Here is a 21,882-nt window from a genome sequence, read left to right as displayed (position 1 = left end):
GATGTCAATCCTCTTTGTACTTACCACCTACCTTCTTAAATTTGAACTTAAAGAAACAAGGTTATGCAGGATCAATGTTCATTAGTGTGCTGCTGATTGTAGGAACTCATTTTCCGACGTGCTAGAAAATTGATAGACAATACAAATAAGATACGGAATACTCTTCCTACTTAATTTCTTTCACGTTATTTAGGAATCATAACTAATAGGAAAAGAAACAAAAGATAAACTTCAAATGTAACACTAAAATTTATCATGACTTGTTTTTTTTATCATGCAAATTTTGTATATTCAAATCTTATCCAACGATTTCCTTGTTCTTTTTATCTGATCAGTTAGGTGTTATTTTCAATTTTCAATTATATCTCTCAAATATCAATAATAATAACTCAAAATGAGAATTTCACTTTAGTGTTAGATTATTGGACTCCCTTTCCATGTAAAGAATAGAACTAAATAATGTAAATTATTATGTCTCACTTTATTTTAATAGAGATGGGTTAGATTAGGAAGTATTAGAAGATTCATTTAGAGAAAGATAAAAGTCAGGTAAGGGAGAAAGGAAGAGAAAATATTTCCCACATAACACAAAGTCTACACTGACGTTTTTGTCATTGTGAAGTCATTCACCATTGGATCGAGCTGATTTTTTAACAATGGGTTTCATACATATGGTTCTTCATTCTAGCCGTTCGGATCGTTAATCGATAATATATTTTGGGAGAAAATAGCTCCGCATCAAAAACTATGCTTTAGAGAATTTTTATCTTCTTTGCTCTCATTTGTAAGCATTTATGTTTACTTAGTTTGGCTGATTGAAAACATCATTTGGTGTTTTTATTGGAAACTCTTTTGTATCCTATTATTGATCATAATAGGTTTTTCTTTGGTTTGGATAACTCGTAGTTTTTACCCTACCTTGCTTTGAGAGGTTTACCATGTTAAAATTTGTTGGTGTCTCTTTATGCTTTAGATTCTGTTTTTGTTTTATTTGTTTGGTGCTCCTCAAAACAAACCTAAAAACGCAGTTCCTCCCATTCGACCCTTACTTCAAAATCTCGCCTATCAAAACCCCCTTTTACGGTCTAAAAATTACCTATAACTTTGTTTACTCTCTACTTCTCAATACTAGACAAATTTCACACCGTGAAACTTCACAATACCAATATTCATTATACTAATCAAGTCTAAAATATAATCATCAATGTCAACAAGCATCATTTAACCAAGCAGACTGTCCAAACACACTTTAATGTTAAAATAATCATTTCAGGCATAATGAATCAACATATATTAACTTCATATACTAACAACAACCAATTTATACTTCATAACTCAAATTAAAACAATCACTAACTTCCCTTACCTGATCGGGAAACTACCATAGCTCTACACATTGAACAACTATTTTCTCAGCTCAAAAAACTATAAAAACACTTACAAACCACAAAATCGTGATCAAAGCAAGTTCCTAGGACCTCTGGTAGAAGAAGAACAATAAAAGAATATCAAATGACAAACTTATATGCATGAGTCTTAAACTTGGAGCTAAAGAAAAAATAGTAAAAATTTACTTGTTTTACAAGAAAACCTGGAGAGTTCACTACTATGATCTCCTAGACATCTCGTGATCGTTAAACAGATGAGTTAATAATAAAAAATCTTAGAAAGAAGGAAAAATGAACTCGAATAATAAGTTTTAGAGAGATTATGAGAGTTTTAGATAATGAAACGAGTTTATGAAATTCTATTTATATTACTAAATTATTTTAATATTAAAATATTCAGTCTCATTATTTTAAAACACATATCAATTTTAATACACTGTTACAAATTGTTATATTGATTCAATTCTATAATAAAATAATGTTTTAAATGGGATTCCATTTTGTAGAGTTTAGATGATCCCATCTTAATTAAGTAACTCAAATGTTACCAATTTTTTATTGTGTATTATTCTTATGTTACCATTCGTGCATACTTTCAAAATTTATTCTTTGGTAGCATATGAATGCTTCTTTCAAAATATCATTTATCTGCACTTGTGTCTTGCAAGCAACAATCATTAAGTATTGGTCACACTCACTGAAAATGATGGCTACGAAAAGCAAAAGATAAAAAAGGATATGCAATAACTTCAAGCAAAAGAAATATCTTCAAGTAATAAACACATCCACCCTTATATATACAACCAACAATTTAATATTAATTTTGAAATTGTCTCGCGAGTTTTAGAGTTACCATTCCTGTTAAAATCATAATTTTAGTCTCTTATATCCAATTAACAAGAATAGTATTACAAAAGTGATGACATGAAAAAATGTACTGAATGTCGAAAAGAATAATTGATTATGTTTTTCAAATTTGATTTAAATAAAAACTTTAAAAAAGTAAAACAATATCAAAACAAATGAGACAAAGTAGCTTATTAAGTTTGTCTAATTTTATCTTGTAGTCTTCTTTTTTCTTTTCTCTATTTTAATATTATTAGATCATAACGTTTATCGTTTTTTGCTTACTAAAATTATATACTTTCAGTCCTTAATATAGGAGAATTTAAAATACATTGATTTTGTTAAATATAAAAATAAAAAATAAATGTAATTTTATGAAAATAAAACACAAAAATATCATTTATTTAAGAATGGTAACATATTCAACCCTCACTTTTTCTTAAAAATAAAAAATAAAAAAATAAACTATCATATTCAACAAGACTGACATCACAAGAAAATATTGCCTATGGATAAGCATAAGCATAGTAGCCATTTATATTTACATAGGCTAAAACAGGATAAATTTACCTACTTATCTTAAACTGTAACAAAATTACATCTAATCTTTCAAATCATATAATACAATCAATCTGAAAACTATCAACAGAAGGGATAAGATATACATATACATAGATAAATATATTAAAAAACTTGGAGGACAAAAATACTATTTTAATACTACATTATCAAATGGTTGTATAGATGATGAAGTTATCAAAATATTATATGCTCCTGATGTATAACTAATAAAAGAAATAATATCAACAAGTTTTATGAACCTTAAAATGAAAAGAAATCACACACGAAGTAGGAAGAGATTTTTACTGATTTTTTTTATATAAATAATTCACCCTATGATAAAAAAATAAAATAAAATTAAACAAGCTTTGGTTGCTGATGAATTTATGTTTTTTAATCAAATATTAAAATATTGTGTGTTATAGTGAGTCGTTAGTAAAAGGAATTGTCTACAACTTTCATGAAAAAAAATTACGTCACACGTCAATTATTAAACGTCTAATGTTGTCGTTTTAAGTGGGACCCTTCTTCTTAAAAGCAATCTCTCAACAATTGGTTTTTGTCTTCTAACAGGTGGCTGTTCTTCTCCCTCACTACCAAAAATAAATATTTCTGTTAGATAATTAAAATATTTTATTAATATTAATTCATAAAGTATTTAATACATAATATAATAATATTTGTATGATGACATATATAGTTTATAATTCTTTTATGTTAATAACGTTTAATATATATGATTAAAATTTGAATTCATCCAATAAAAAAAATTATAAATAGTTTTGAATTATCATATATATTTTATTATTTTAAAAATAAATATATCAATATATCAAATATTGTATCCGTACATCAAAATTAATTGAAAAAAATCATCATGTGAATAACTTTTTACTTATATATATTATCCGTAAAACAGTAGATGGTGTTTTTATACTCTTGATAAAAGTTTATTCGTTTTAATATCCAAAAGCTGTAAAGACAAGTTCTTTTTCTAACACCGGTAATGCTGCACTCAATCTTGATAAGTTAATAAGTCACGTCATGAATTCGAGTACTAATTATGAAACAACCTTATAACAGCGTAGCCCACATCATATTCACATCTTTATATTATATTTATATATATATTTTTCAAGATCACAATTTATCTTTTTATATTAATATACAAATTATAAATTTGTAAGTAAAAGAAAAACACACACACGATACGAGAATAAATCGTTATTTGAAAGAACCATTAGCTCAAAACAATAATCATTAAGCGTCTGTCGAATAAATTTTATTAAATATAGAGATTAATAATGTAAATTTGAACAAAATCTGAAACAAAAAAAAAAAAACATCATATCTTAGGATAAAAACCCTTACTTTGTCTGAAAGCAATAAAATTCCACTTCACAGTCACAGTCCAGATGAAGACAGCAAAATATTGCTTTTCTTCCAACACTTTGAATTTCCAAGTAGCAGAAGTAACTAGTCATATCTTACAGACACAAAACAAGAAAACCAGAAAAACCATATTCGCATTTCTTAAAACTTAATGAAATTACATGAATTTCTCTTTTCAAATAACATAGAAATGCATGAACAGAAATAATTAATAAACAGCATTACATTGTTTCATAAACGAAAAGAGATAGAAATTACAATCCATCGTAATTTCTTGAGCTCCAGAAGAGTGGAGTGTAATTTACTAAGAAAATAAAAAGATCTTACAAACACACTCATTTCTACCTCTATATGTCTCCATTTTCACCAGAGAAACATTTATAATATTCCTAAAACAGAAGATTGGAGAAGTGATGAAAGGTGATATGAAAAAAAGGAAAGTGTATGATGAAGATAGAGATTGAAGTAAGGTAGAGAAGAGAGAGAGATGGTATGGTTCAGAGAAGGATTGGATATTCATGGTGGTTGACGGAGAAACCGAAAGAAGAGTATGGAAAGAGAAGATGATCATGAACAGTGAAGTCTTCGAGGGCGAGACGAGCGTCGGAGAAGACGTAGAAGACAGAGGAGATGAGGATGAGGAAGTAGGTGGTGATGGGAGCCATGTTCTGAAGAAAAAATTGAAGAGCTTGCAAGGTTTAAAATAAGAGAAATGAGTTTGGTGGGAAGAGGACAACAAGGGAAATTACCATTGCAGATGCTAAGACTATGTTATGTAGCCAAATCCCAAAGCGGTTGGTCAAAAAGAACAAAACACACAGAAAGCACGGCTACACTTCCACTTTCCTATACTTTAGTACTTCGTAATTTCGTTTTGCCCCACTCCAACTTTATTATATATACACAGCAAATTCTTTAATGTTTTACTTTCCAAAAGGAAAAAGATTAGGAATAATTAAACTGTTTAGGTTAAAAAAATTGAAGGAAAATCAATGACAAATTATAGTTTGTTTTATGAAGGAAAATGAATCTAAAACTCATATTTAATAGAAATAAAAAAATTGTACATTGTCACACGCCCCGACAACTTAGAGGGACTGCTGACTGCCTCCACACATCAACACGAGACTTTTTAGTGTGTTTTGTCCTCAATTCTTTTAAGTTATCCTTAAACCGTATAGTCTCATACCTATACAGTCTCTGGATCCTTCCTCTCATTCCGGTGTATATTTGATTCGTTCATGTGTTCCTTCCATTGAAAGTTTGTCAGGAATCGCTCCTTGTCGTGCCTCTTGCACCCGCGATCACTCCCCACCCTCCTGGGTGTCACATATATCACATAAAGATTCATAAAATTATTATTTTAAAATTTTAAATTGAAAATGATGTTAATAAATTGTTCATGAAAAAACCATTAATTACATGATATAAAATTATTAGAGTATCTTAAATAAGGTGGCTGTAATAAGAATTCCAAAATGATTAATTATGAAGCAATTATTTTGTGAAACAAATATGATATTAAAATTGAATTAAAAATTAAATTTTATTTCGTCAAATAATGTATAATTTCTTTCCTAGATCAACTTAAAGAATATGTATACTAAAATTAATTCATAACTTGGTTGATTATTTTTTTTTGAAAAAAGGTCATGAAATTAATTATCAAGTGTTGGAATAATTTACTTAATAAAATATGAAAATTAAAATTATTATATTTTCTTTTTTATTCTGATATTTTTTTTTGTTTAAAAGAAACAAATGTTATATTATATTTCATTTAAATCTAATTATATGTTAATATTAATAAAATGTTTATGATATAGTTAATTATACTTTTTAATATAATTGATTATGAGCTTTTATTAAATTGTTATAGCATTTTTTAAGTAAAAGTTTGTTTTATTTTTCATATTTAACACTTTGGTTTTCAAATTTTTATATAGTCTTTTTTCGGTTCTCATGTTTCGGTCGCTGGAAATAAGACAACATAAATCTTACCTAGTTCCTAACTTTATATGAAAGAACAAAAAAGTGTTAATTAAGTTTAACTGATAAATTAAAAACGTTGGTGTCATAATTATTTATGTTAAACAATGTGTAAATAAGTAAAATTAAAAAAAAAAATTGTACTATTATAATAAAATATATTTCACAATATATTGTGAGATATAATTTTACATTAAGATGCAATATTAATTATCTAACAGACCAAGAAGTCCTATTATTCATATATAATTTCTCAAGAACTATACTTGTTTAGAATAATGTATAGGAGCAGAGTGCGTTGAAATATTTCAGAATATAATTCAAAATTATCTTAAAATGGTTATCATGACTAACTCTTTAAAACTTGAAGCTGCAAAAAAAATCTTTGAATCATGCCAGCTGGTATTATGAACCCTTCTCTATAATTCTCTGTTGTATAATTGTACGAGATTTCACATCGTAATGTTTCAACAGTAAAGAAAACGTACAGAAACTATAATGTAAAGTTATATTGAATTTTTTTTTTTCATTTTGTGTCTCGTTATTTTTTTATTTTTTATTTTGTATTTATCTATCTAGAAAAGACAGAGAGGAACAAAAATAGTAATATATATATATATATATATATATATATATATATATATATATATATATATATATTTACTGATTATATTTTATTCTACTTACTTCATAATTCTTTTAAAAATAAGGTTATATTATATGTCATGGTATCCTTCACTTAAGTCACAAGTAGATGACAATTAGTTTGCTCTACAAATTTAATTTTTTAATATTAAAAAACATATTTAATCAATTTTAGGCTAAATTTATTTATATATTTTACATATTTTAATTAGGATTATCTATTTTATTATTTTTATAAAATAAATCCTTTTTTTTATTTACAAGTATATTATACTGGGTGATAATATACACAAAACTATAGTAGATATATGTTCATTAAAAAATTAGAAAGCAACAAATATCTTTCTAATTTTACCTTACCTCTTTACTCTTTACTACTACTTTGAAATATCACTTGCCTTCATAAATATTATTGGAGAAGTTTCATAATATATATATTGAAAGTTTGAAAGTTGAGCTTTATGAATTGAAGATGCACTACTTTTACTTTCAAATGATGTGTTATACAATCATATATATCTGTATCATTTCTCAACATATGTTTTTCTATAAGAGAACTATCACAAACACAACAGATTACACTTAAATCATTATCTAATATTACCAAGAATTTCAAGTGCATCTTAATAACTTCAAACTAATTTGTCACACTTTATCTCTTTTGAAAGACTTGTATTAAACATATTTAACTAAAATCAAAAATCTAACTCACCAAAAACATACCACAAATAAATTATCATTTAAGAGTGATTGGTTACACCTATTTTGTAATAACATAATGAACAAATTTTGTTTCAAATTGTCATTAAAGTGAAATTAAAATATCTAATTTTTAAAATTGTTTCTTATAGTATCTTGGGGTCACAATATCATATTAAGTATAAAAATATAGTCTTGATATATTTGTTATACATATATACATTTTCATGATTATATAGTATCGTCTCTTTATTACAATGATATTATTCTATGAATATAAAATGAACTCTTAATTTCTATAATTATAACAAATATAATCATTGACACTGGTTCAGTAAAATTATTTTGACATCTCTTTTATTTAAGTCTGAAATCACTCCATTATCTATTATAACACTTCAACTATCTTCTATGTGCATTTAATTATTACTAGTTGTTTGAAATAAACCAATTATCAAGCAATATATGCCTAAACTTAAAGCTTCTTTTTTCATTATTTATAATTATCATTTTAAAAGTTGTATTATGCTTTTAATTGTCAATGTAATGATAAGTTAAGAAAGAGCATACCTTGACTTATATAAATTGTGGTAAAGGATATCAGCCAATACCACAACATAGGAGGAGACACTCAAGTATTTACAGCAAGATAAATTTGTAAATATAAATTAAAGATAATTAAATAAATTAGAAAACCTTAAAATTGGGTAAGTCTGTGAATCTTAGGCCAATAAATAGGACTCATGTAGGTATTGTATATAATGAATGTTAATTAGTTTATTTATTACTATATTTCTAATTATAATATATTTTTAACTTGAACACCAAAATGTCTTTATTGACTCTCAATTGAAGACATTGAAATATATTTAGGTAAATATCTTGACTTGAAGAGTAAAAAAATAAGTCAACAAAGTGTATATTTAATAAATATCGGCCTAATAAAATACCAATTTTTCATTCAACAATTATTATATATCATTTTAATTCTAAATAGTTATACGAGATTCTAAAGTCAATTTAACTAATTAATAGAATACCATCTTTTTCTAAATAATTACACCCAATCTAACTAATAATACATTTCACACTTCTAATATAATACTAGTTGACTAAATATAACTCAATTATCTTCCTTTCTTTAAAGAAGCTTGTCACATTAATTAAGCAACTATACTCGAATTGAGGGAATCTCCCCATTTTATAATATCTACTAAAAAGTCTTGGAAAATTAAAACCTCAGTGGCCCATTATAACAATTTTTCTTGTTTTATATTGTATAACAAGTTACCACGTTTGAATCCGAAGAAGAAAGTGAAAAGCATGGTCCAGCAATGATTGTAAAAGCTTAATTTATTAGATAAAAATGATAATTTTTTTAATATTTGACACGTCTTCACAAAAGCAATAGAATTTAACTTAAATATAAACAAAAGATGAACATCGAGTAATAAAGACGAAAATTTTAAACCCACAATAAAATTAGCAATTTTTTATCTCATAAAAAGTTAGATATTTAGTGAAAGATTAATCTAACAAAAATTCAATTAATAACTAGGCGATGAACGTAGAATGGCACGTTGTGTCAGCTTTTATTGCAGTGAAAACGATGAATGAATGACCACATCAATTAGAGGACCACTGGTGGCTGTAGCTAGCTCTCGTATTTAGTATATGGAAAATGATATTTTAACACCTTGATATCGTTTTGACACTACACACGTCTCAAAATGTGATTGAATGATTTCAAATTAAAAAAGTTGAGATAGGTATATTTGAAAAAAAAAAAAACAAAGTTTGTTTTTTTAATTTGAAATCGTCCAATCACATTTTAACACGTGTGCAGTATCAAAATGGTGTCAAAAATAATGTTAAAATATCATTTTACTTAGTATATGTAACCAACCTACATAAAGGTGGTATAATTTATATATAATATAATATAATATAAATAACATAAAAAAGGGATTATTCGCTGAAGATGTCTAATATAAAGTGTTTTAACCTAACTGGTGATAGTATTTGTGGTGAGAATTTTTTATAGGAAAAATTAGAACAGTATTTTTAATGATTGAGGAATTGAAAGAATTGAGTAATTAAGTATAATGTTGAGTGCCAAAAGAAATGAATTTGTGAAGCAAAGCAACTTCCTATGGTCTCCTTTCTTTTCACACTTTTAATGCAATACGTATGTATATATGATTTTGTTTATGAAAATAATTTTCTTAGTGTTTGTGTAATATACTAGAAAAGGAAAGAAAATAATGAGGAGGAGGACCAATAATTTGCATCGAATCTAGACATCCTCGTTTGTTGTTCTTACTAACGCAATCCATAAACTGTCCTTTGCGTCCTGAAATAAGCATGGCCCATTTGCATTGCTTTGCTTATTATTCTCCTTTGAAATTGAACTATTTTTTTCTTCTCTTACCTCGCTGATAATGCATCCACTATTTTATATATTATTTAAATAAAAAGGTTTAAATTCTTTAAAGTATGTCAAATATTTATCAGATTAGTTGTCTCTTGGAAACATTCCAAAATAGTTTTTCAAGTATATCTTTTAGAACTCTCATTATGAGAAATGTTTTGATGATCACTTATGAATTATGTAATTTTAAATTATTTTTAAAAATTATATTTAAAATTAAGAAATTCAGATTATAGTTTGAAATTGACAATGAGAGAGATAGAACAAAAAATGAATCTTGTTTGTTGTGGATTTTCTTTTTTTGAAAGAATAAAGTTTGGGACAGTTTCATATATTTATTCTTAAACCTTTATATATATAAACTTCTCACTCACATTTATTGAATTATAAAATCAATAAGTTAAAAATTAAATTATATACAAGTTAAAAATACTATTAGATTGTATAATTTTAAATTTTTTTAGATCATACATTTCGGAAATTATTTTTTACTTTTCGATCATCGAAAAATTAAAATGACTTTCAAAAAAGTCATATAGGGTTATAAGAAAAAAGCTTCTAAATTACATAATCTGATATTTTAGATATTACTTATTTTTAGTTTTCAAATTGTGCTATCCGAAAGTTTAAAAAATAAAATTACTTCAAATTGTCCAGTTCACACAATCTGAAAAAGGTAAAACTGAAATTTTCTATGGGGTGTGCGGAAAGAAGATAACGAGAATATTGGGCCGACCGTTCAGTGGTGGAGAAAGCCCTACGCGTCATCTCTCAGTCGATCTCTGGTTCAGCCCAAAAAGAATCTTCTGAAAATTTCGTTTGAACTTTTGAAAGCAGGAAAAAATAAATTAATGGGATAAAATATGAAAAATATAAGAAAATAATATTTTTTAATCATACCGAAAAGTAAAGAGAGAAGGAAAATCTTTTTTTTTTTTATGTTATTTCTGATTCATAGATTATTCCAAAGAAAGTTGGGTGAAGGAAGATGAACATTTTCTATTAAATTTTGGAAATAAGGCATCTTTATCCTCTTATTTTATTTGGACTCTTTCTGAATTTTCCTACGTCTAGTGACTTCAAACTTCATCAGAGCTTTAAACTCAATGTGAGTTCATATTCTCATCATTTGTGTATCACTATGAAAGTAGCAAGATTACCAAACATTTTTCGACATTTTTCTATTATATATATATCTAAGATACTAATCCATCGGCGTATTTAAGGAATTCAATTGTTATGTACAGTGTGATTTAAATGATTATTAATTAAACTTAACAATTCAAATAAAACACACTCTAGTTTAAAAGAAAGTTAAAATTTTGCTTAATAATAAAGATTTGTCTTTTTTTAATGGTAAGGGAAAAAATCCCGTAAATTTTTCAAGTAAGGAAATTGTGAAGATCCATAAAATGATATCTTAGAAGTGGTAGTGAGTTAAAAATAATGAGACTCTATTCTTCTAATATTAAAAGGTTTTAAGGAATTATTATAAACGAGTTTCATTATTTTAAAACACATTATCTCTCTAAAAACTACTTTTCTATAGTTCTTTGCCTTCTCTCTAGGTTTTTGCATCCTCTGTTTAAAGATTAAAGACCACTTCTGCGATCCTCGCGGTGAGATCTTTAAGTTTGTACGATCAGTTTCTCAAATAGAGTAAGTCGGTTTTATATTTTTTTCTCTAGTTTCACATTCTTCAATGCATGTATGGTTTATTTTGTTGCATGTATGATTTGGGCTTTTCCTCGTGTTGTTTACTGATCAGTGGTTCTAAAGGTATATTCTGATCATGTTTTTTAGGTCTGTAGGTATTGTTTGGTCTCTTTGAGCTGAGGAAGCAGAGTCGAGTTCTCTAGAGCTAGTTGGAGTTTCTAAAAGGCAATGGAAGCTAAATGCCTTATTTTTTGAGTTTTAAGTATTTTTTATAATATGAAATGATATGATTAAGTGAATTAAATAAGTGAGCTTATTGAGTTTATGTTGTATGATGGTATGATTGTGTGAATTTGATTAGAAAACACTTTGTATGATGTTAAAAGAGCTTTGCTGAAGTTGATTGTTGCATGTGCTGATTTTGATTGCCTGGAGTGGTGATGTTGATATTTTATTTGGTTGGAGAAATTATGTTGAACCTTGAGGTAATGAAAGATGAGAGTGTTTGCATATTTTTGGTCTAAATTTGGGGGGTTTGATAGGTGAGTTTTGATTAAATGGTTGGTTGTGTAAAGAAGAAGTTTAGAGATTGTTTTGAAGTCATTTAGGACTAGTGAGAGCTGTCAAACCAATGAAATGTGGTGTATTATGCAGTAGAGGAGTTGTGAGGGTGTAGTTGCATGGTTTTATGTGTAATTTAAGGGGTTTGAACTTGTGAGATTGTAAATTAGAAGGTATGGGCTAAAGGTGAAGGTTTGTACTCTGTCTTTTAGTCTATTAGGACTTGTTCCAACTGTTAGTTGTAGAAAATTGGTGTTTAAAGTAGTAGAAATGAGTTTGGATGGTTTAAAGAGGTTGTTTGGGTTTGAAGTGGTCAAATTGAGTTAAAGATGTGTTTCAAAAGTTTCATAGTGTTTAGAAGGTCCTAGGAACCTTTCAAAGTTGTGGGAGAAATGTACAAAGTGGTTCAAAAAGGGTTGGGGTTTGCTGATAGTGCCTGATCGTGCAAACAGGGCATTGAGCGCCCGTTCCAGTGGTCAGTGTGCTGAGCGCCAGCCCCTGGGTGCCCGGGTGCCACTATACGTCACTATACCAGTTTTGGAGAGTTTTCAGGGTTTTAGATGTCCGTTTTGGACGTTCTTTAGGTCGTTTTGGGGGGTTTTGAACCCTTCTAAAGTTGTTGATGAGGGTTTCGAAGTTGTTTTCCTTACCTAAATGTGAGTATTAAGATGTCATGAAGAAAATGTGTTATTATGTGACTTTTGATGACTTGTAATAATGTTTCTGGTTGTTTAATGTATAATTAGAGGCTTCATGTGATAGTATGAAATGTTGTATTGAAATAAAGTTATGAATATGACAATGTATGAGATGTGATGATGATGTTCAAATAATGTGTGAGGTGTGGATTTCAAGTACCATGTGAGAAAGGAATTCCAAGGAGGAATATCCTAAGTTGGTTATGTCGTGTTATGTATTGAAGTAGGAGCTCCTAGATTGGAGAATGATCCTAATGTTGTCAATAACCCATCTCATGTAAAGATGTGTGATTACGTTGTGGAGAGTGGCAGGAGGTCATAGTCTATAGTCATTGATTAGGGTCATAGATGTTTAACAGATTAACCTTGGTGTGTGACATTATTGGTGGTGGTCGAGGATGTGGTTATTATTATTTATGAGCAAGTTGCTCCACCATACATAGGTGCAGGTTTTCCATGAGTCCGACATTAATACATCTATATGGATAGTTTGAGATTTTCAAAGTTGATGGGAATTATTATTATGTGTTGTTTGATTTGTAATATGGATGTGTATTATTGTTATAAAAATGTATGTGTTCTTTTGGTACTTTAACTTACACTTGTTTTTTGTGTCGTGTGTCTTTGTGTGTGTTTATCTTTTGCAGTGATTACCTTAAATGATGCAAGCTTAGAAAGGATGTCTTTCAGTCTTCTCAACAGGAAGTTGAGAGTGAAACAACATCTTAAATAATGTTTTATCCTTAAAATGTAAGATCTTCTGCAACAGAAATTAATAATCAGTCCACTACAATTTAAAATGAATAAAATATTTAATCTTTTTATTTGTAAGACCTATTTAGATAAGTTTATGTAAAAGAAGATTAATATTGAGTTACTGAATTAAAATTAACCTGAGAATAATTCAAGTTATTTAACATTAATATTTTTTCTATTTTTTAATTCAAACAATAGTTAATTTGAATTTATGAAAATATTTATTTGACTTTTTTTCACAGTTTCTTTTGGAGAGATCTTTTTATATAAGTTTATCTAAATAAAAAGTTTGTATAAACTTTTCTTTCAATGTATCAGTCAAGAATATGTATGAACCAATTATAATATTAAAATAGGCTAAGATGTAGTTTTTAAAGCTATTCTAAAATATATTTCAAAAATAAACTTATTATTAGTTATCGGTGGATAAACAGAAAACTGATAAATTAAATACATTATTATATAATTATTCATATTTTTTAAATAATTAAATTTGTATTTAACTTTTTAGTGTTTCGAATTATTTATCAAAAGTTGTAGTCTTTTGCATTTAAATAAGTTGTTTTATTTAAAATATTTAATTTAATAAGTATTACTTATTTTTAATATTTATTTAGTTTTAGATCTTTATATTTTTTATTTTTCAATTTAAAATACTTGTATATTAAATTAAGTAACATAATAATATGTAAAAAATAAAAGATAATACAAAAATATTTTAAAGTATAAAATACTATAATAGAATAAAACTAAATAAGTTGTTCTCTTTCCACTAAAAAAAGGCATACATTTAGAATGTTTTAGTGGTTGGATAGTCATTAGTCACTAATACCAAAGACAAAAAAAATGTCACCTTCCCAAAAAGTTTATGCATTTTTTAACTTCCTTTCAAATTGAGGCAGACAACTAACCAAGGCTGAATAAAACTTCATGCATTCCAAATATGGCATCAAATTTATTATGCCACGTCTTCTAAATTGTTATTAATTTATTATATTATATGTCCTGTAGAGAAATTTGTCAAAAACAATTTATATTTTATTTCATTATATACTGACCTCACTTACCTTAAAATTTGGTAGCATTGTTTATCAAAAAGAGTATTTTAGAAGTGCTCAAATCGTATTAACTAGTTTTAGGACAAGGATACTTAGACAATTTTTTTTTACAATATTTAAATATAAACTACGTTTTATTTTGTGATTCGTTCAAAATTACTTCACAATTAATAATAATGATCATAAACATCACCATGAACCAATCACAAAATGACACGTAAATAATATTCAAATGTTATAAAAGAAATATTTTCTAATTATCGTTATCCTTAGTTTTATTTATCTCCTGTAACTTCTAAAATACGTGTTTGTTGATTTCTCTGTTACTTGTAAAATTGGGTATATCATGGTTCTGTTACTTCTCTGTTCTTATTTGTTTATTCAGCTTCTTTTATGGTGAGTTTGAAATTCAGGTCTCCAGCGTCTCTTTTCATCTAGTAGTAAATTTCTTGTCGTCTTTATTGACTTTATTTCCTACTTTCCTTTCATTACACGTTTATGCTTCTATTTCTTTCCCAAATTGTGAACACTGTTTTTCAAAACTTCACTTTTTGCTTCTTCTAACGGTAAAGATACTGCTATTTTTAAACTTGTCATTGTAAAAGCTTTTGATCACAAGATTCCACCAGCATTTTCTAGTTCCAACGTTTAAAAGTCTTAGAATTAACAGTGACCAGGAAGACGATTGGAGATGTAGTAAGATGCTGAGATATTCATGATTAGACCAAGCACCAAGATTTTCTTTTCAGTAAGGAACATGCTCACCACTTCAGAAGCATTTTTTGAAATTACAACACAGTTACTGAGGTAAATTTTTCTTTAGTGCCAACTTGAATAAACAATTCAACTCACCAAATTCGACTTAAACAATGTTTTTAACTTTCTTAAAATTAGTTCTGGTTAAAATGATATGCAGATTTTACAACGTTAGTTTGTTTGATAGTCTGTTATATAAATATGGATGTAGTAGGTAAAATTATTTTTTTTTTCCATAAATATATCTGAGTACAAAGATGACAGAAGAGAATAACATAAAAGAAAAATGACACGCTAAAGGCAACACAGAGGAAAGTGCAAAAGGCTCCCCCTGTCATGAAAGAGACTTTAATCTACACTTATCCACAATCTTGAAGACATAATTGAGAGGGCTAAATAAACGTTGCAAATACAAGCCAAAAGCATTTTCCATTATTAAACTTGCAATATCAACTCCATCTCTGCAATTATCTTCTTTCCAAAAGAGCCATCATGAAGAGAAGGACAACTCAAACATGGGGGTTACTCCTGAATGATCCAAGGGCCTTAACAGCACCTGCTCTCAAGATGAACTGGTGGTAGAAAGCTGCAATGGCTGCCCCAATAAATGGTCCTACCCAAAAGATCCACTGACCAGACACAAGGGAACAATATATCAGATAAAAGCTATAGCTTTATAAATTATTTCTAAGTTCATAAACTGACTTTTGGTACAAGATATAGATAAAGTGATGACAAAAGCAATAATATTACTTACATGGTCATCCCATGGCTTGTCTTTGTTGTAGATAACAGCAGCTCCGAGACTCCTTGCAGGGTTGATGCCAGTGCCAGTCACTGGGATGGTGGCCAAGTGAACCATGAACACAGCAAATCCAATGGGAAGTGGAGCCAAAACCTAATACAGAATAATGCATAATAAGAATCTTATGTGATTGATTTAAAGTAGCACCGTTGATGCAAAAGTTATTCCAAACACGTGAATCCAAATAACCAGAAAAAAAGAATTCGGTACTGATAAAACACTAGACAATTGAGTTGTGACAGATGGGGCCATGCTAACATGTGAAGCCCGTATTTCATCCTATTTAATTAGAATAATCGGTAAAAGGCAACTTTATTTGGGAGCTCAAGCTTATAATTGATGAATTGGTAATAGAATTGCCAGCCTTGGGAAAATGACACATGCATTAGAGACACAAAAATAAACACTTTTATCTTAAACTTAAGACACTCCAAGTCCTTTACTTGTCGGATAACATGGATGCGGTAGAATCCACTTTTCTCAAAACTGGAAGAAATTATGTAACCATATAATCATGTGGGGAACCACAATTCTTGAACAAAGGCAAAGGGGACCCGAGTTCCACAAACGCACGCTACTGTTACACTTCTTCAACATAATCATTTCACTTGGAAAATTTGGTATTCGAAAGAGATAGTTTCACCACCCAATGATGTATCCACTCAGAAATTAAATGTGCCTATTTCAATTTTGGAAAACTAAGAACAATCAAATAAGTTGGCAACAACAAGTAAAGCAAGAAACCTGAGGAAAAAGTCTTCTGATTTAACACTGAAACACGTAATGCCTAATAAATAGATCGAGAATTGATGCACAGTATTTTCTTTACCTTCAACTAGACGCAATTCGAAATCACTGTCTTAAAAACTATTTACCACAGTTTAAGGGGAGACTAAAATGCAAACCAGATTAAACTTTATTATTTCAGAACATTTAACATACTGCTCCCTTCAAGCAGGACTCAGGCAGCAATCGGTGTTCCACAGTTGATATATTATTCATACATACAATTAAAACAAGGCCACAGGATCAGAAACAGAAACTAATAATAAGAAAAATGATTGAGAAGGTACCGGCACATGGGAATCTCTGGCATTCCTCTTGGGATCAGTGGCAGAGAAGACGGTGTAAACCAAAACAAAGGTGCCAATGATCTCAGCACCCAATCCAGTACCTTTGCTGTACCCATCAGCGAGGGAATTAGCCCCACCACCATACTTGTTGTAGTAAGACTTTTGGAAGGCCTTCACCAACCCAACTCCAGAGATAGCCCCCAAGCACTGAGCCACTATGTACAAGATAGCTCGGATCAAAGACACCTTGCGAGCCAAAAACAGCCCAAATGTCACTGCTGGGTTAATGTGACCCCCTGCAAACCAAATCAACAAAATATTCGTCCATGAGAACTAAAACTTTCGTGGTAATCCTGAACAAACAATTGCTACAAAAAACACACTCCAAAAACAGAAACCGCTTTACGGAGTCTAGGAAACTTGAGCCAAAGAGAAAAACAAAGGAAACCTAGTAATAAATCCTTTTTATTTTAGATAACACGTCTGAATAAACGGGGCTTAAACAGAGCAAGTTTCTACGCTTGGAAGCGTAGAACGAAAAATTCAAAACAATAAGAAACCCTCTGCAAGAAAACTTTTTTTTTTTTCAGACAGCCAACACAGAAAAGTGTGAAAAGTAAAAAATAATGAGAATTTGCAAAACATGAAGCAAACATGACAAATGATAGGATATATTTATTTTTTTTTTCATTTGGAGCCAAAGGATCTGGGGAAAGGACAAGAGAATAACCTGATATTCCAGCAGTGCAGTAAACAAGGATGAAGATCATGCCACCGAAGGCCCATGCAATGCCAAGAATGCCAACCCCACCACAGACATCACCATCGGCCTTGATGTCACTCTGGTGCTTGTACCCTATCACGGTGAGCACGGTAATGTAGAGGAAAAGCAAAGTTGCAATGAACTCAGCAATGAGAGCCCTGTAAAAGGACCACTTTGTTAGCTCCTCAGCATCAATGAGGGGTGCAGGAGGAGGGTCATGGTAGTCCTTCCCAGAGAAGGAGCCACGCTCGGTAACCTCAACGTCCTTCGCCATAACAGGAATACTACTACTACCCTCTTGCCACAACAAGCTCAGACAGGAACCTAGGTTGTCAGAGAAGGCAAAGAGCCAAGAAAGGAAGAGACTTTGGTAATGGGCAGGTGTGGAAGAGACTTACCAGAGAAGGGGTATATATGCTGGTGCACCCTCAGGATTATACCAATTTTTTTCTTTTTTCTTTTTATCTAAAAACTTTTCTATTTTGGTGTTAATATGATCTGTCCAATTTGGCAGGAATGGCATATAGTACAAATTTTTTAAAAAAATTGGAAGAAAAAGAAAGGTTTGGTTTGGTTTGGTTCGGTGTTAGGCTTTTAGCTTTCATTTCACCGACCCTTCACTCCACCTCACTTTGCCACACCACACCACCCCCACTCCACTCCCTTCCTTTTCATTTCAATATTTTTATTTCTCTTCTTTTTGTCATTTTCCGTCTCTCCAGAATCTGCATTTCAATTTCACCATAGTGGTTGGCTCTTGCCTTTGCAATCACGGGTTTTCACCCTTTCTTCAAACTTCTACAACTTGTACATTTTTCTACCCTTCCCATCTTATTATCGCAAGTTGTTTTGTGTTTTATGTTGTCCTCATATGTTTGTTACACATGTGTGCCAGTTATTCAGAAAGAAATCCAGATTTTACATGTGTGTCCTCATAAGTTTAGTAAAAGAGATTAATTTAGGTCTCCCACATGAACTTGCCATATTTTACTGTTGAAACTAATTTCAATGGCTACAAGTTATGTTTTGTGTAAATATATCTTTACATCCACTATCCCAAAATGGGGGTACATGTTAGTATATAGCCTTGACTTTTTTAAGTCAAAAACCTAAATGAGATGCCTTCATTTTTTTTTTTTCATGAATAAACATGAATTACCTTTCAGAAGAGTGGTTTTCTTAGTCAAATTCATATATTTAAATTTAGAATAATACACAAACAAATTTGTTATATTCATTTAACATTATCTTTCATTACTTTTTTTTATGACTGTTTTCCTCAAAATGAATGTCAATGTCTTGCCATTCTATTATTCTTACTCTTTTAATTAAATTTAGTATACCCACCTCTCTAGATACCTACGTAGTCTCCACCCTTTATCATTCAATCCTCCAATGGCTACACACTATGTTTTGGGTAAAACTAATTTATTACACGACTTCTATTGACTATGTTTTTTTCCAAGAAAAAAATATCTATTGAGCATTTAATTTCTTTGCAAATTAATGTACTTTATTTTTAACTATACTGGTGTGAAAATAAAAGAACGCCCACGGAAATAATTGCTGAAATTATATTGTTTTTAGTTTTACCACGTTATAAAATATTTTTGAAATTTCAAGAACATTATCAATCAATTCCAACTATTAATTATAAACAATGACACACACACACAGTATAAGATTGTCGTTATTTTATTCTCGGAATATGTACATGGAAATATATGTTTCAATAACTTGTACTTCGATATATAATAGGAATTTTGTAGTGAATTTCTGCCTGCGAAACTTTGAATTAATCACGAGAAATATAGAAATATGGTGGAATTTTTTATTAAAATCGTGGACTTTAAGCTTCTTTCATCGTTTTTTGTTTTTTTAAGGTACGACATTCCTTCGTGGTTTTCCCTTTTCTGCTTCTCAGGATGTTAAGGAAGAAGATTAGCGTAAAATAAAACGTAGGGTTTTGTTTTAAGAATTTCCCACCTTTTAAGGTAAAATGACATGATCCGTATACCTTCATTAACAATTTTCGCTGCACTGTTTTTTTACGCCAAAGAATCAGATAAATTGAAACAATGGTTAACTTAATTATATTAAGTGTCTAATTTTGAATAATTAGAACACTTTCTAATATATTATCTGTTAATTAGTGTGAGGTAAAATTTCTGATATGTTCATGTATGGAGAATAGTTTTTGTTCCCCAAAAATTCCTACAGGAATCTATATGCTTGGGTATATCTACCACCTCGTAGCAAATACCAAACCTATGAATTTAATTATTGGTTGACGTAGTGATGGAGAAATTTTGCTATTGTAAAGTAAAACAACTTCGTGTAGTAGGTTGTGGAAGTTCTTGCCAAACTATTAAATGTAAATGAATAATGAATTGAAGGGAAATATTATCATTGTTGAATAACTATGTTTTATGCTGTTAATTGTGTTATTAGTTCTCTTAATTAGTTGTTTAAGTCATTAATTATAGGCTTTTTGTTTTGTCTTCTGTTGTGGTTGTGCTACTTTCAACTGTTTTATTCTCCTCGTTGAAACCTATGAATTAATGAATTGAGTTTCAACTAGTTTAACCATTTTTATTTTGGTTATCTCAGTTTCAACGTGGTATCAACGTCATAAAGCCGTTGTTCTATTGACATTTACTTATATATTCAACTATCCATAATGTTTCTTCCACTAGCTAATATAATAGTCATAGTTAACAATTACATGATTAATAGAGTAACATTAAAAATTTTATCGTAAAAATTAAAATAAAAAATACATATTGAAAGTAGTGTTAATGTAATTAACGTTAATTTAATTTAATTTTGATATTTATACATGTTTAAATTAGTATTAATTAAATTGATACTATTCTATTTTATTTTTAAATATTTTACGTTATGATGCTAGCAAAAAAAAAACATTGGCAGTAGCATGGTGAGGTAGAAACTCGTGGAAGGGTAACTCACAGAAAAACAAAGAAGAGATAAAAACGACACAGCAAAGAAAAAATCCATTGCAAGAGACACATAAGCTGAGATGGCACATAATGATGACAATAAAACAATCATACAAACAAGAATTAATGAATATGTTTAATTTCAAGAATGAATATGTTTAATTTTTTTTTTCTTATTTCACAATTATAGTGAGAAATAAGTTAGATGTTAATTTTTCTTGTGTTATCATAGACAAATAAATTACAAATAATGTTACATGTGTCTTTTTAAAAATGTACTAGTTTAATCTTAATGAATATAATCAATTGATAGTCTAAATATATATTATTTTAGATGTAATAATTCCAATAATATCAACCAAAATTTTGGATCAAATCATTAAGCGTAAAAAAAAGTTCATATTATTTTCATCTCTCTATATTAATTATATTGTTCAAAAGGTAGTTAGATATCTTACATCATTTAAAATTTGAAATTTGAAATTAAAAATAACCACATACATTCAGTTTCTTTATTAACGTTGCTTTATTAACCACATACATTCAATTTGAAATTTATTTTTAAAAAATTGCATTCAAATAACATTCGATAATGTGAAGAAAATGGTGCATTTTAAATATGAAAAAAAAAGGAAGTGGTAGTGGAGTGTGGAGCATGGCAACTTGGTCTTCTCCCTCTCGATCAGTCTTCATCATTCTGCTCAAAATTTCAGAGTCGTGTGCAGCACAGCGTTAAAAGGACCTGAACTCGCTCCTAACCCTAGTTAATGACACCCTGTACACGTGTCACGCTTCTATTGCCCTCTACAGATAGCTTAATCTTTTTTGAAACGCCAACCCCGAGG

At 29.1% G+C, this 21,882-nt stretch overlaps 1 protein-coding gene across 1 annotated transcript; it reads right to left on the bottom strand.

The window, feature by feature from the left end:
- Window positions 1–15,644: 15,644 nt before the first annotated feature.
- LOC106772018 (aquaporin PIP2-1) lies at window positions 15,645–18,482 on the bottom strand. The gene is made up of 4 exons (XM_014658124.2): window positions 18,045–18,482; window positions 17,315–17,610; window positions 16,194–16,334; window positions 15,645–16,065 (listed from the first exon to the last, which is right to left on the bottom strand). Exons 1-4 carry the CDS (start codon window positions 18,349–18,351, stop codon window positions 15,946–15,948), a joined length of 864 nt encoding a protein of 287 aa, XP_014513610.1. The 5' UTR covers window positions 18,352–18,482; the 3' UTR covers window positions 15,645–15,945.
- Window positions 18,483–21,882: the final 3,400 nt, after the last annotated feature.

The sequence above is a fragment of the Vigna radiata genome, chromosome 8, assembly GCF_000741045.1.
Source record: "Vigna radiata var. radiata cultivar VC1973A chromosome 8, Vradiata_ver6, whole genome shotgun sequence".
In the NCBI taxonomy this organism is placed as follows: Eukaryota; Viridiplantae; Streptophyta; class Magnoliopsida; order Fabales; family Fabaceae; genus Vigna; species Vigna radiata.
This window is presented reverse-complemented; position numbering and strand designations above follow the sequence as displayed.

Bases quoted from the DNA above. Each gene is read 5' to 3' on its own strand.
- LOC106772018 (XM_014658124.2), bottom strand. From the start codon at position 18,351: ATGGCGAAGGACGTTGAGGTTACCGAGCGTGGCTCCTTCTCTGGGAAG. The intron at 17,611-18,044 runs GTTATTCTCTTG...TTTGGTTTGCAG, and splicing joins CTGCACTGCTGGAATATCAG to GGGGTCACATTAACCCAGCA. The intron at 16,335-17,314 runs GTACCTTCTCAA...ATTCTGTATTAG, and splicing joins CCAGAGATTCCCATGTGCCG to GTTTTGGCTCCACTTCCCAT.